The sequence below is a fragment of the Saccopteryx bilineata genome, chromosome 3 (genome assembly GCF_036850765.1).
Source record: "Saccopteryx bilineata isolate mSacBil1 chromosome 3, mSacBil1_pri_phased_curated, whole genome shotgun sequence".
Lineage (NCBI taxonomy): Eukaryota > Metazoa > Chordata > Mammalia > Chiroptera > Emballonuridae > Saccopteryx > Saccopteryx bilineata.
The window spans coordinates 222,724,804-222,736,817 of record NC_089492.1 but is presented as its reverse complement, the minus strand read 5'-3'; the positions used below and the strand labels follow the sequence as shown (position 1 = coordinate 222,736,817).

Below are 12,014 nucleotides of genomic sequence, written 5' to 3'. Positions count from 1 at the left end.
TAATATTTTTAATTGCAAAAATGCAATAAGCTTCTAGCTAATTTTTCCATATTTACCATAAACATTTGCTACCCAAAACAGCAAGCCAATTAAAAAAAAGTGACAAATGGAAGTGTAAAGAGCACAATAACAAGCAGAAAAGTTTATTCATTTTAAATCCAAAGTGAGTGTGAGGACTTTTAAACTATGAAATCAGCTGATTAGCACCTAAAAAACTGTTCCTTGTTCTTTAAACAAACTATTTTGGCCAACATAAATTCCTTCAAATATCCACACAGATCTCACAGTTCTATAAACCCTCCACTAATCATTCTTAATTTCATTCAAAACATAACATCGAGGCCCTGGCCGGTTGGCTCAGTGGTAGAGCGTAGGCCCAGTGTGTGGAAGTCCTAGGTCTGATTCACAGTCAGGGCACAACAGGAGAAGCGCCATTCTGCATCTTCACCCTTCTTCCTCTCCTTCCTGTCTGTCTGTCTCTTCCCATCCCACAGCCGGGGCTCCATTGGAGCAGAGTTGGCCCGGGCGCTGAGGACAGCTCCATGGCCTCCACCTCAGGCGCTAGAATGGCTCTGGCCGCAACAGAGCAACACCTCAGATGGGCAGAGCATCGCCCCCTGGTGCACATGTGGGGTGGATCCCGGTCAGGTGTATACAGGGGTCTGACTGCCTCCCCACTCCTAACTTCAGAAAAATACAAAACAAAAAACAAAAACATAACATAGAAAAAAGAATTTAGTAGAAACCTTCTAATTTCCTTCTTCCTAGAAACATGTCTCTTTGACCTTTAACAGTCTAACTAATCAGAGAGCCTTATTAAACCTTTTAAGAGAACTATGCCCTGGCCGGTTGGCTCGGCGGTAGAGTGTCGGCCTAGCGTGCAGAGGACCCAGGTTCGATTCCCGGCCAGGGCACACAGAAGAATGGCCCATTTGCTTCTCCACCCCTCCGCCGCGCTTTCCCTCTCTGTCTCTCTCTTCCCCTCCCGCAGCCAAGGCTCCATTGGAGCAAAGATGGCCCGGGCGCTGGGGATGGCTCTGTGGCCTCTGCCCCAGGCGCTAGAGTGGCTCTGGTCGCAACATGGCGATGCCCAGGATGGGCAGAGCATCGCCCCCTGGTGGGCAGAGCGTCCGCCCCTGGTGGGCGTGCCGGGTGGATCCCGGTCGGGCGCATGCGGGAGTCTGTCTGACTGTCTCTCCCTGTTTCTAGCTTCAGAAAAATGAAAAAAAAAAAAAGAGAGAGAGAACTATATAATCTCCTGATTTCTGTACTGGCAATCTATCTGTTCTAGAGTCTCTTCTTAACACTGCCACAGTAAAATCATCCAAAATAGTAACTCCAATTGGGCAACCATCACTCTAAATAAAATCTTTTGTGATTTATGTACATTAATTAGCACATCCAGCCTGACCTGCAGTGGCACAGTGGATAAAGCAAAGACCTGGAATGCTGAGGTGTCACTGGTTCGGAACCCTCAAGAAACACAGCAAAGCAACCACGAATTGATGCTTCCCACTCCTCCCCATCCCCTGCCTTTCTCTCTCTCGCTTTCCTCTCTCTAAAATCGATAAATAAAATCTTTTTTAAAATTAGCATATCCAATAAAGAAAAAAAAGTCCAATAATGACAAACTAGTTAACTGTAGCCTTACCTAGTTGATATAATTCTGATAAATAGCAGGCAGGGAAGAGAAGGGGAAAGAGGAAGGAGAGGGAGGGGAAAGAGGAGGAGAGGGAGGGGAAAGAGGAGGAGAGGGAGGGAGGAAAAAAAAGGTAGAACAACAATAAATGAATACGATGAGTTCCAAACCAGGCTGATTACCAGCTGACAGTAATTTTCACGCTAGGTCACTTTTGAGAAAGGAGAAGGGTTAATTAAATAACACTCTTTATCAGCATTACCAAACAGTTATTAAAAATACTAATGCACATCATGTAAAAACATCAAAAAACAAATGCTGGCCCTGGCAGGTTGGCTCAGTGGTAGAGCATCCGCCTGGCGTGCAGGAGTCCCAGGTTCGATTCCCGGCCAGGGCACACAGAAGAAGCGCCCATCTGCTTCTCCACCCCTCCCCCCCTCCTTCCTCTCTGTCTCTCTCTTCCCTTCCCGCAGCCGAGGCTCCACTGGAGCAAAGTTGGCCCAGGCGCTGAGGATGGCTCCATGGCCTCTGCCTCAGGCACTAGAATGGCTCTGGTAGCAGCAGAGCAAAGCCCCAGATGGGCAGAGCATCGCCCCCTGGTGGGCGTGCCGGGTGGATCCTGGTCGGGCGCATGCGGGAGTCTGACTGCCTTCCCGTTTCCAACTTCAGAAAAATACAAAAAAAAAAAACCCACAAATGCAATCATCATATTCAACAAGAACCACTTTAAGATGTTTAATCAATTTTTTAGGAGACTTTAGATGATTATCAAAAAAATTAAAATGTATTCATCTAAATAATGCTTCTACTAAAAATATTAGAAATTCCTCCTTTGGGATTTTATAAATTGTTAAAAACTATAGAAAATGGTCTTATTTTATGTCGTATTCTGTCCCATGTTTTCACCATATTACCATACTTCAGGGCTGTGCTAGACCCTAGGAATACAGAGACTAATTTTAAAAAGGCTTACAATCAAGGATGAGCCAGACATCATGTTTTTAGTAGAGGTGGCAGCACTGTTCAAATCTCCACTTTACTTTTCCCTTTTGAATGACTAGTCATCTACACTCTACCAACACTCTTCATCACCCTGCAGCTTTCTGCATTCATGTTCACATACCTCCTCTGATCAAACACCTTCAATGAAATCTTGTTTTCATCTCTTAGCACTAACTCATACACACCATAACATTATCAGTCAAATGTTCTACTGATCCTTTTTCCACTATAACTTGTAACTTTCCAGGAACCCAATAATCTGCTCATTTTAGAAATATCCTACAATATCCGCCTATTGAAAACCTTTCAAAGCTCACTCCTCACTCCTCTCAAAGACCATCCCTAGGAAGACCCAATCACAAGTAAATTCCATTTATACGCAAGGCACTTACTGCAGCTGTGTTTTTAAAAAAAAACCTACTCTACTCAACTGTAAGTTCTTTGGAGTTCAGAAACCATGTTTCATTCTTTTTCTTTTCCCAAGAGCTTCTCCTGGTAGACTTACAGATATTCACTTATTTAATATATTTACTTAGCCTTCCAAAGTAACTTTTTAAAGGGTCATTTATTTTTATATATGCACTGATTATTAAATATTAGTCCTCTTATTATATATGTATATGCTATTTTGTACAAAACTCATGCTCCTTTCATAGTCAAACCATTGTACTAATCTTGGACTCTGGAACTATCATATTTATCAAAATGCTCTTGCAATCATATGTACACTTTTTTTTTCAAAGTTTAAAACTACACTAAAACAGGTTGTTAGTCCTTTCTTTTTCTGAAATGACTAGATTTCACATTTCTCACCAAAAATCTTTTGCCATTTATGTACTTCATTTTCTTGCAAAAAAGTCCACAGCCTGTCGTTTGTTCTAGTTCCCACTCTGATATCTATCTAAATTCCAATTCATATCAAAGGTTACTTAAGCAAGATTTCAGGCTTTAAGGAAATTCTGATCCTTACACAATCTCAAAATGCTTCTGTTATGGGAAAACTGTACTTCTTGGCATTCCTAACTCAGAGAATTGGCAAAAGGATCAAATAAAATTATGTGAAAGGTCTATAAAAAATTCTAACAGTAATACATAAATGTAAGAATTACCTCAACTCAGAATTTCAAATATTTTTTAAAAACTATTTACTACAAGATAAAGCCATTAAATTGCACTGTTATGTTATTTAGTTTTAGTTTATAAAGACCTCACAAAAGACAAAAAAGTGAAAGCTGGCAATAAACCAGATCAAAATTAAAAGGCAATCTTAAGTAGACTATTCCTCTTGTATATAGCAGGAAGTCAAGTATTTCATTCCTGGAATAATTTTTGTACTTTTTCTTTTTAAAAAAACCCTGCCAAAGTAAATGAAATAACTATAACTTTTTCCTAAAATTAGCATTGCCTTTCAGTAAGACTCCTACTTTTCCCCATTTATATTACTATTAATAGCACGAATTCACTAACATTATTTGTTCATATAGGTTCAAAGCCAATATCTTATCTCATTTGGTCTGACCTTTCCAGATGATAAAATTAAAGAAAAATAATGATTGTAGAATTGTGCACCTGAAACCTATATAATCTTGTTAACCAGCGTCACCTCCAGTAAATTAAATTTAAAAATTTTAAAGGAAAATAGCCTGGTCTGTGGTGGACCAGAGGATAAAGCATTGACCTAGAGTGCTGAAGTCTCGGGCTCCAAACCCTGGGCTTGCCGGGTCAACTCACACAGGACAAGCATTCAACGAACAACTAAAGAGAAGCAACTATGAGTTGAAACTTCTCGTTCCCCCACCGTCTCTCCTCTCTGTAAAATCAATAAATAAAATCTTAAAAAAAAAAAAGAAAAAATGATTAAAGTTAAAAATTCTATACATCTACTAAGCAAGAAATCTAGAGATCCTTGTGATAAAATTCATCCTCAACATAGAGCATATACTCCTGCCAGGATATTCCTTACAGGCCCAATTTTCCAGCCTAATTAAACAGCAGTCGAAGAAAAATTCCACGGACAATGACACCTAGGTTTTCCCGTTCATAATAATGAACAAGGGCCTTGGGGATACACGAATGGATCCCTGCATCCCAACTGCGCCGCAAAGAGGAACCAGAACCAGGAGCCAGTGCGCCGGGGGGCTTTCAGTCGCCTTCGCCCACCGTGAGGAGCTGGCAAGCCGGCATGGGGAGACCTCGAAGAAAGGGGAGCAGTCTCTCTCAGGGGCTCACTTCACCCATCTCCTCTACCGAACCCCACCCGGGCAGCCACCAGATCATCCCTGCGGCGCACAGAGCGCGGAGCACGGCTGAGGCCTTCTCCTCTCGCGCGCGCCCTCCGCCATCCGGCACTAGAAAGGGGCCGCTGCACCCGCCGCGGACCCCAGCGCACGGGAGCGAGAGCCGAGACCAGCTTCTGGTGACAGGCAAGGCAGCTTGAGGCCCCGCGCCCTCCCAACAGCGACGCGCTCACCTCCACAGCCTTCGCTACGGGCCCTGCCAGCGCGGCCATCAGAGGTCTGCGGCCGCACTTCCACAAGCTCCTCTTTTCCTCCCCTGGCCTGGGAGAGGAGCAGCGTCGCGTCGGGAAGGCCAGAAAACAGCTCTGCACCGCAGGCCGCAGACTCCCCACCTCCTGCACCAGCTACTTCCCGCAGCTGCCCCGGCTCCTTCCGGTGTCTCCGCGGCCGCAGCAGGCGTATCGGGTGCAGCGGCGGGGCGGGGAGGGGCGGGGCTGCGAGGAGAACCCGCCCCACCCCTGGGGCGCGGCCACGGCGTCCAGACCCAGGTGGTGAGACGCAGCCTGTCTTCACCTCCAAAGCTGTTAGTAGTACCCTAACGGTATAAGTGCAGAGCACTTTTAGGCTTTGGGTACTTTTCTTTTTTACATGTGTATTCCGCCTCTTGTACAGTCACACCACCACCATTAGCATGTCTTGCTTGATGCATTACAAAATCTTCACTAAGGTTGACCTCTGAAGAGCCTCAGGTTTCTGACCTTGTGAAAAGAAATATTAGACAACTCAATTCAACACTGTTTCCCTCCTCTCCTCTTTCTTCTCCCAACTTCTTAGGACTTAGAGTCCCTGCGAGTTATTGTATTTCCTTTTACAGATCTGTATAGTAAAACTTCATCTCTCCAATTATCCCCCAAGCCAAAATCAAGAAGATCAAATAAAATATTCATTGAAATCTAAGTATCTGCTTAGTGTCTAGAGAATTGGAATTACACCTTCCTTCTAATTCATATAAATATTAAAATTCATTCCGTTGATTGATATACAAATAGTTTTTTTTTATAAATAAATTTTTATTTTAATGGGGTGACATCAATAAATCAGGGTACATATATTCAAAGAAAACATCTCCAGGTCATCCTTTCACCTAGTTCTGTTGCATACCCATCCCCCAAAGAGAGATCGTCCTCTGTCACCCTCTATCCAGTCTTCTCCGTACCCCTCCCCCTCCCCCTCTCCCTCCTTCCCTCCCCCCCCCCCTGTAACCACCCCACTCCTGTCCATGTCTCTTAGTCTCACTTTTATGTCCCACCAATGTATGGAATCCTTGCAGTTCCTGCTTTCTTCTGATTCACTTATTTCACTCCACACAATGTTATCAAGATTCCACCATTCTGCTGTAAGTGATCAGATGTCATCATTTCCCGTAGTTGAATAGTATACCATGGTGTATATGTGCCCCATCTTCTTTATCCAGTCTTCTATTTTTTTTACAGTGATTAAAAGCCTTTAAGCAAACTTTTGGCCAATACAGCAAGAATCCATAAAAGAGTAGTGTCTTTAACATGTTCACCAAGTCCAAGTTGGCCCCATCACCATGCCAAATCCCTGTAAAATGCAACCCAACCACAGTTCAGTCTGTTAGGAGCTGTCACAGGGAGCAGGAGTCCAGGAAAAGTCCGCATGGCACTGGAATTGTTGTCACCATTCTATACTTTGCAGCTCATGTCCAAGTCCCAATGATCACTGCTTCTAGCTGGTAATGATTCAGGTAGACTGGAAAAGCCATTTGCAGCATGCGTGGATATGGAGCTTCTGTTCTCCTCTTCCAGGAGAGATGAGACCAGGTTGCTCTTCCCTGGAGTTCTGTGACCGTGGCATGGTAAAGAGAACCTTGGGATACACTAAGCTGGGTGACAAAGGTAGATTCATAATAGAAGTTGGCAAAAGGGGGAAAGAGAGCTCTAAATTAGGAGTAGGTCCCAGCCTGAAATATGAGTGGGACATTGAGGTAGGAGGGATAAAGGAAACACTATATATTAGGCAAAGCAGAAGAAAATAGGACTATCAACACCCACAACAGAGATCTTTGAGGGAAGAATAAAAAACCTGACTATTCAGGCAAAACATAGTTAAATGAGATCAGTTTACCTGCTTCTTGGAAGAAATACCCTAGGCTCGTCCACAGTGTCGTAGATGGGGCCGACGGCCCTGGGCACCTTCAGCCTTCAGTGGCAAACTCCAGCTTTCTGGGCAAGGTTAGGTCATAGGTGGCTGGAGCAGGGCTGGAAGAGACTGAACCCTCCCTTAGAGGAGCGAGGGGGAAGCCTACCTTCCAGTGTCCCTGTTTCCTCCCAGCAGAGGCATGTAAGCCTGGCAGGCTTTAGCTCAATGACCTTCCTTTCCACTATTGAAGCAGGACCCAGATGGCATCCTATGAGACCCCTTTGGGGCGTTGGAGCCTTTAAGGGTGTATCCTAAAAGCTGGTAGTTCCCCTGATCTCTATTGGGCTTTTTCTGCCTCTAGGTATCTTAAAAACCATGCTCATAAAATCTCGCTGAGGGGTTTGAGGATCCCCATCCGCCTATATAAATCTTTTCCATATATCTGGAAAATATATGTTAAATTATTTTAAATTATTGTTAAAACTGCCAGTTTCTGGCCCTGACCAGTAGACCCCTGGATCGGCGTGTAGAAGTCCAGGTTCAGTTCTCAGTCAGGGTACACAGGAGAAGCAACCATCTGCTTCTCCACACCTCCTCCCTTTCTCTTTCACTCTCTCTTTCCCAGCCCCTCCCTGCAGCTGGGGGCTGCTCAAAAGAGCAAGTTGGCCATGGGCGCTGAAGATGAGCCTGGCCTCAGGCGCTAAAATAGTTCAGTTGACAAGCAGCAGAACAGTGGCTGCAGTGAGCAGAACATCAGCCCCAGAAGGGGGTTGCCAGGTGGATCCCAGTCAGGCAACATGCGGGAGTCTGTCCACCTCTCTGCCTCTCACTTTTTTTTTTTTTTTTTTTTTTTTTTGCATTTTTCTGAAGTTGGAAACAGGACGCAGTCAGACAGACTCCTACATGCGCCCAACCGGGATCCACCAGGTACGCCCACCAGGGGGCGATGCTCTGCCCATCTGGGATGTTGCTCTGTTGCAACCAGAGCCATTCTAGCACCTGAGGCAGAGGCCATGGAGCCATCCTCAGCGCCCGGGCGAACTTTGCTCCAATGGAGCCTTGGCTGTGGGAGGGGAAGAGAGAGACAAGGAGGAAGGAGAGGGGGAGGGGTGGAGAAGCAGATGGGTGCTTCTCCTATGTGCCCTGGCTGGGAATCGAACCCAGGACTCCTGCACACCAAGCCGACGCTCTACCACTGAGCAAACCGGTCAGGGCCACTGCCTCTCACTTGATTTAAAAAAAAAACCCACCAGTTGCAATCTGTCAGATTACCTATTTTTAGTCTCCAAAATAGGAGCAATGTAGCCAAGAGTTGTGCAAAATACTCAGTCTCCATCAGAAATAAGTACAGTAGATTCCTTTGTTTATGAGAAACATGAATTATTGATACTTTTGAAAATTAATTTTAATGGGGTGACATTGATAAATCAGGGTACATATGTTCAGAGAAAACGTCTCTAGGTTATTTTGACATTTGATTATGGTGCATTCCCATCACACAAAGTCCAAATGTCTTCCGTCACCTTCTAACTGGTTTTCTCTGTGCCCCTCCCCTCCCCCAACACCCTCCCTCTTCTCCCTGCCCACCCTGTAACCCCCACTCTCTTGTCCATGTCCCTGAGTCTCATTTTTATGTCCCACCTATTTATGGAATTATACTGTTCTTAGTTTTTGCTGATTTACTTATTTCACTCAGTATAACGTTATCAAGGTCCATCCATGTTGTTGTAAATGATCCGATGACATCATTTCTTATAGCTGAGTAGTATTCCATAGTATATATGTACCAAAGCTTTTTAATCCACTCGTACACTGACAGACACTTGGGCTGTCTCCAGATCTTCGCTATTGTGAACAATGCTGCCATAAACATGGGGGTGCATTTCTCCTTTTGGAACAGTTCTATGGTGTTCTTGGGGTATATTCCTAAAAGTGGGATAGCTGGATCAAAAGGCAGTTCGATTTTTAATTTCTTGAGGAATCTCCATACTGTTTGCCACAGAGGCTGCACCAGTTTGCATTCCCACCAGCAGTGCAGGAGAGTTCCCTTTTCTCCACATCCTCGCCAGCACTTACTCTGTGTTGTTTTGTTGATGAGCACCATTCTGACTGGTGTGAGGTGATATCTCATTGTGGTTTTAATTTCCATTTCTCTAATGATTAGTAATGTTGAACATTTTTTCATATGCCTATTGGCCATCTGTGTGTCCTCTTTGGAGAAGTGTCTATTCATTTCTTCTGCCCATTTTTGGATTGGATTGTTTGTCTTCCTGGTGTTGAGATTTACAAATTCTTTATAAATTTTGGTTATTAACCCCTTATCAGATGTATTGTCAAATATATTCTCCCATTGTGTGGTTTGTCTTTTTATTCTGTTCTTATTGTCCTTAGCTGTGCAAAAGCTTTTTAGTTTGATATAGTCCCATTTGTTTATCCTGTCTTTTATTTCACTTGCCTGTGGAGACAAATTGACAAATATATTGCATTGAGAGATGTCAGAGAGCTTACTGCCTATGTTTTCTTCTAAGATGCTTATGGTTTCACAACTTACATTTAAGTCTTTTATCCATTTTTAGTTTATTTTTGTGAATGGTGTAAGTTGGTAATCTAGTTTCATTTCTTTACTGGTAGCTGTCCAATTTTCCCAACACCATTTGTTGAAGAGGCTGTCTTTACTCCATTGTATGCTCTTACCTCCTTTGTCAAATATCAGTTGTCCATAAAAGTGTGGGTTTATGTCTGGGTTCTCAGTCCTGTTCCATTGATCTATATGGCTGTTCTTATGCCAGTACCAGGCTGTTTTGAGTACAATGGCCTTATAGTATAACTTGATATATGGAAGTGTGATACCTCCCACTTTATTCTTCCTTTTCAAGATTGCTGAGGCTATTCGTGTTCTCTTTTTGTTCCATATAAATTTTTGAAATATGTGTTCTATATCTTTGAAGTATGTCATTTGTATTATAATCGGTATTGCATTGAATTTATAAATTGCTTTGGGTAATATAGACATTTTCATGATGTTTATTCTTCCTAACCATGAGCACAATATATGCTTCCACTTGTTTATATCTTCCCTGATTTTTTTTTTTTTTACAGAGAGAGAGAGTCAGAGAAAGGGATAGACAGGGACAGACAGACAGGAACAGAGAGATGAGAAGCATCAATCATTAGTTTTTCACTGCGCATTGCGACACCTTAGTTGTTCATTTATTGCTTTCTCATATGTGCCTTGACCTTGGGCCTTCAGCAGATTGAGTAACCCCTTGCTCGAGTCAGCAACCTTGGGTCCAAGCTGGTGAGCTTTTGCTCAAACCAATGAGCTCTCGCCCAAGCTGGCAACCTCGAGGTCTTGAACCTGGGCCCTCCACATCCCAGTCCAACGCTTTATCCAATGCGCCACCACCTGGTCAGGCTTCCCTGATTTCTTTTATCAATGTTTTATAATTTCCTGAGTATAAGTCTTTAATCTCCCTGGTTAAATTTATTCCTGGGGCCTGACCAGGCAGTGGATAGAGTGTTGGACTGGGATGCAGAAGGACCCAGGTTCGAGACCTCGAGGTCGCCAGCTTGAGCGCGGGCTTATCTGGCTTGAGCAGAGCTCACCAGATTGGACCCAGGGTCGCTGGCTCCAGCGGGGGGTTGCTCGGTCTGCTGAAGGCCCACGGTCAAGGCACAAATGGGAGGGCAATCAATTAACAACTAAGGTGTCGCAACGAAGGGCTGATGATTGATGCTTCTCATCTCTCTCCGTTCCTGTCTGTCTGTCCCTGTCTGTCCCTCTCTCTGACTCTCTGTCCCTGTAAATAAATAAATAAAATTAAATTTAAAAAAATTTATTCCTGGGTACTTAATTTTTTTTTGGTTGCAATGGTAAAGAGGATTGCTTCCTTAATTTCTATTTCTGACAGTTTATTGTTAGTGTATAAAAATGCCTCTGATTTCTGAGTATTAATTTTATATCCTGCCACCTTGCTGAATTTATTTATCAAGTCCAGTAGTTTTTAGACTGAGACTTTAGGGTTTTCTATATACAATATCATATCATCTGCAAATAATGATAGTTTTACTTCTTCTTTTCCAATTTGGATGCCTTTTTTTTTTTTCTTCTCTGATTGCTGTGGCTTAAACTTCCAGAACTATGTTGAAAAAGAGTGGTGAAAGGGAGCACCCCTGCCTTGTTCCTGATCTTAAGGGGATTGCTTCTAATTTTTGCCCATTGAGTATGATGTTGGCTGTGAGTTTGTCATAGATGGCCTTTATCATGTTGAGGTATGTTCTCTGTATTCCCACATCGCTGAGAGTTTTGATCATGAATGGGTGCTGGATTTTATCAAATGCTTTTTCTGCATTTATTGAAATTATCATGTGGTTTTTCTCCTTCCTTTTGTTTATGTGATGAAACACATTGATTGATTTGCAAATATTGTACCAGCCTTGCCTCGCAAGAATAAATCCCACTTGATCATGGTGTATGATTTTTTTCATATATTGCTGGATCTGGTTTGCTAATATTTTGTTGAGGATTTTAGCATCTAAATTCATCAGGGATATTGGGCTATAATTTTCTTTCTTTGTGTTGTCTTTGCCTGGTTTTGGAATCAGAATTATGCTCACCTCATAAAAGGAGCTTGGAAGTCTTCCTTCCTCTTGAATTTTTTGAAATAGCTTGAGAAGGATAGGAGTTAGTTCTTCTTTGAATATTTGGTAGAATTCACTTGTGAAGCTATCAGGCCCAGGACTTTTCTTTTTGGGGAGTTTTTTGAGAACTGTTTCAATCTCATTTGTTGTAATTGGTCTGTTTATGTTTTCTGATTCTTCCAGATTAATTTTTGGAAGATTATATGTTTCAAGGAATTTGTCCATTTCATCTAGGTTGTCTAGTTTTTTGGCATACAGTTCTTCATAGTATTTTCTTATAATATTTTGTATTTCTGTTGTGTCAGTTGTTATTTCTCCACTCTCATTTCTAA

General features: G+C 42.9%; 1 protein-coding gene across 2 annotated transcripts in view; it reads right to left on the bottom strand.

Moving 5' to 3' along the window:
* Positions 1 to 5,316, bottom strand: part of USP33 (ubiquitin specific peptidase 33) — a 57,489-nt gene extending 52,173 nt beyond the window's left edge. For both annotated transcript variants that reach the window (XM_066268854.1, XM_066268855.1), the window contains exon 1: positions 5,112 to 5,316. In XM_066268854.1, the coding sequence (XP_066124951.1) occupies positions 5,112 to 5,150 (39 nt within the window). In that variant the 5' untranslated portion in view covers positions 5,151 to 5,316. The remainder of the gene's footprint in view (positions 1 to 5,111) is intronic.
* Positions 5,317 to 12,014: the final 6,698 nt, after the last annotated feature.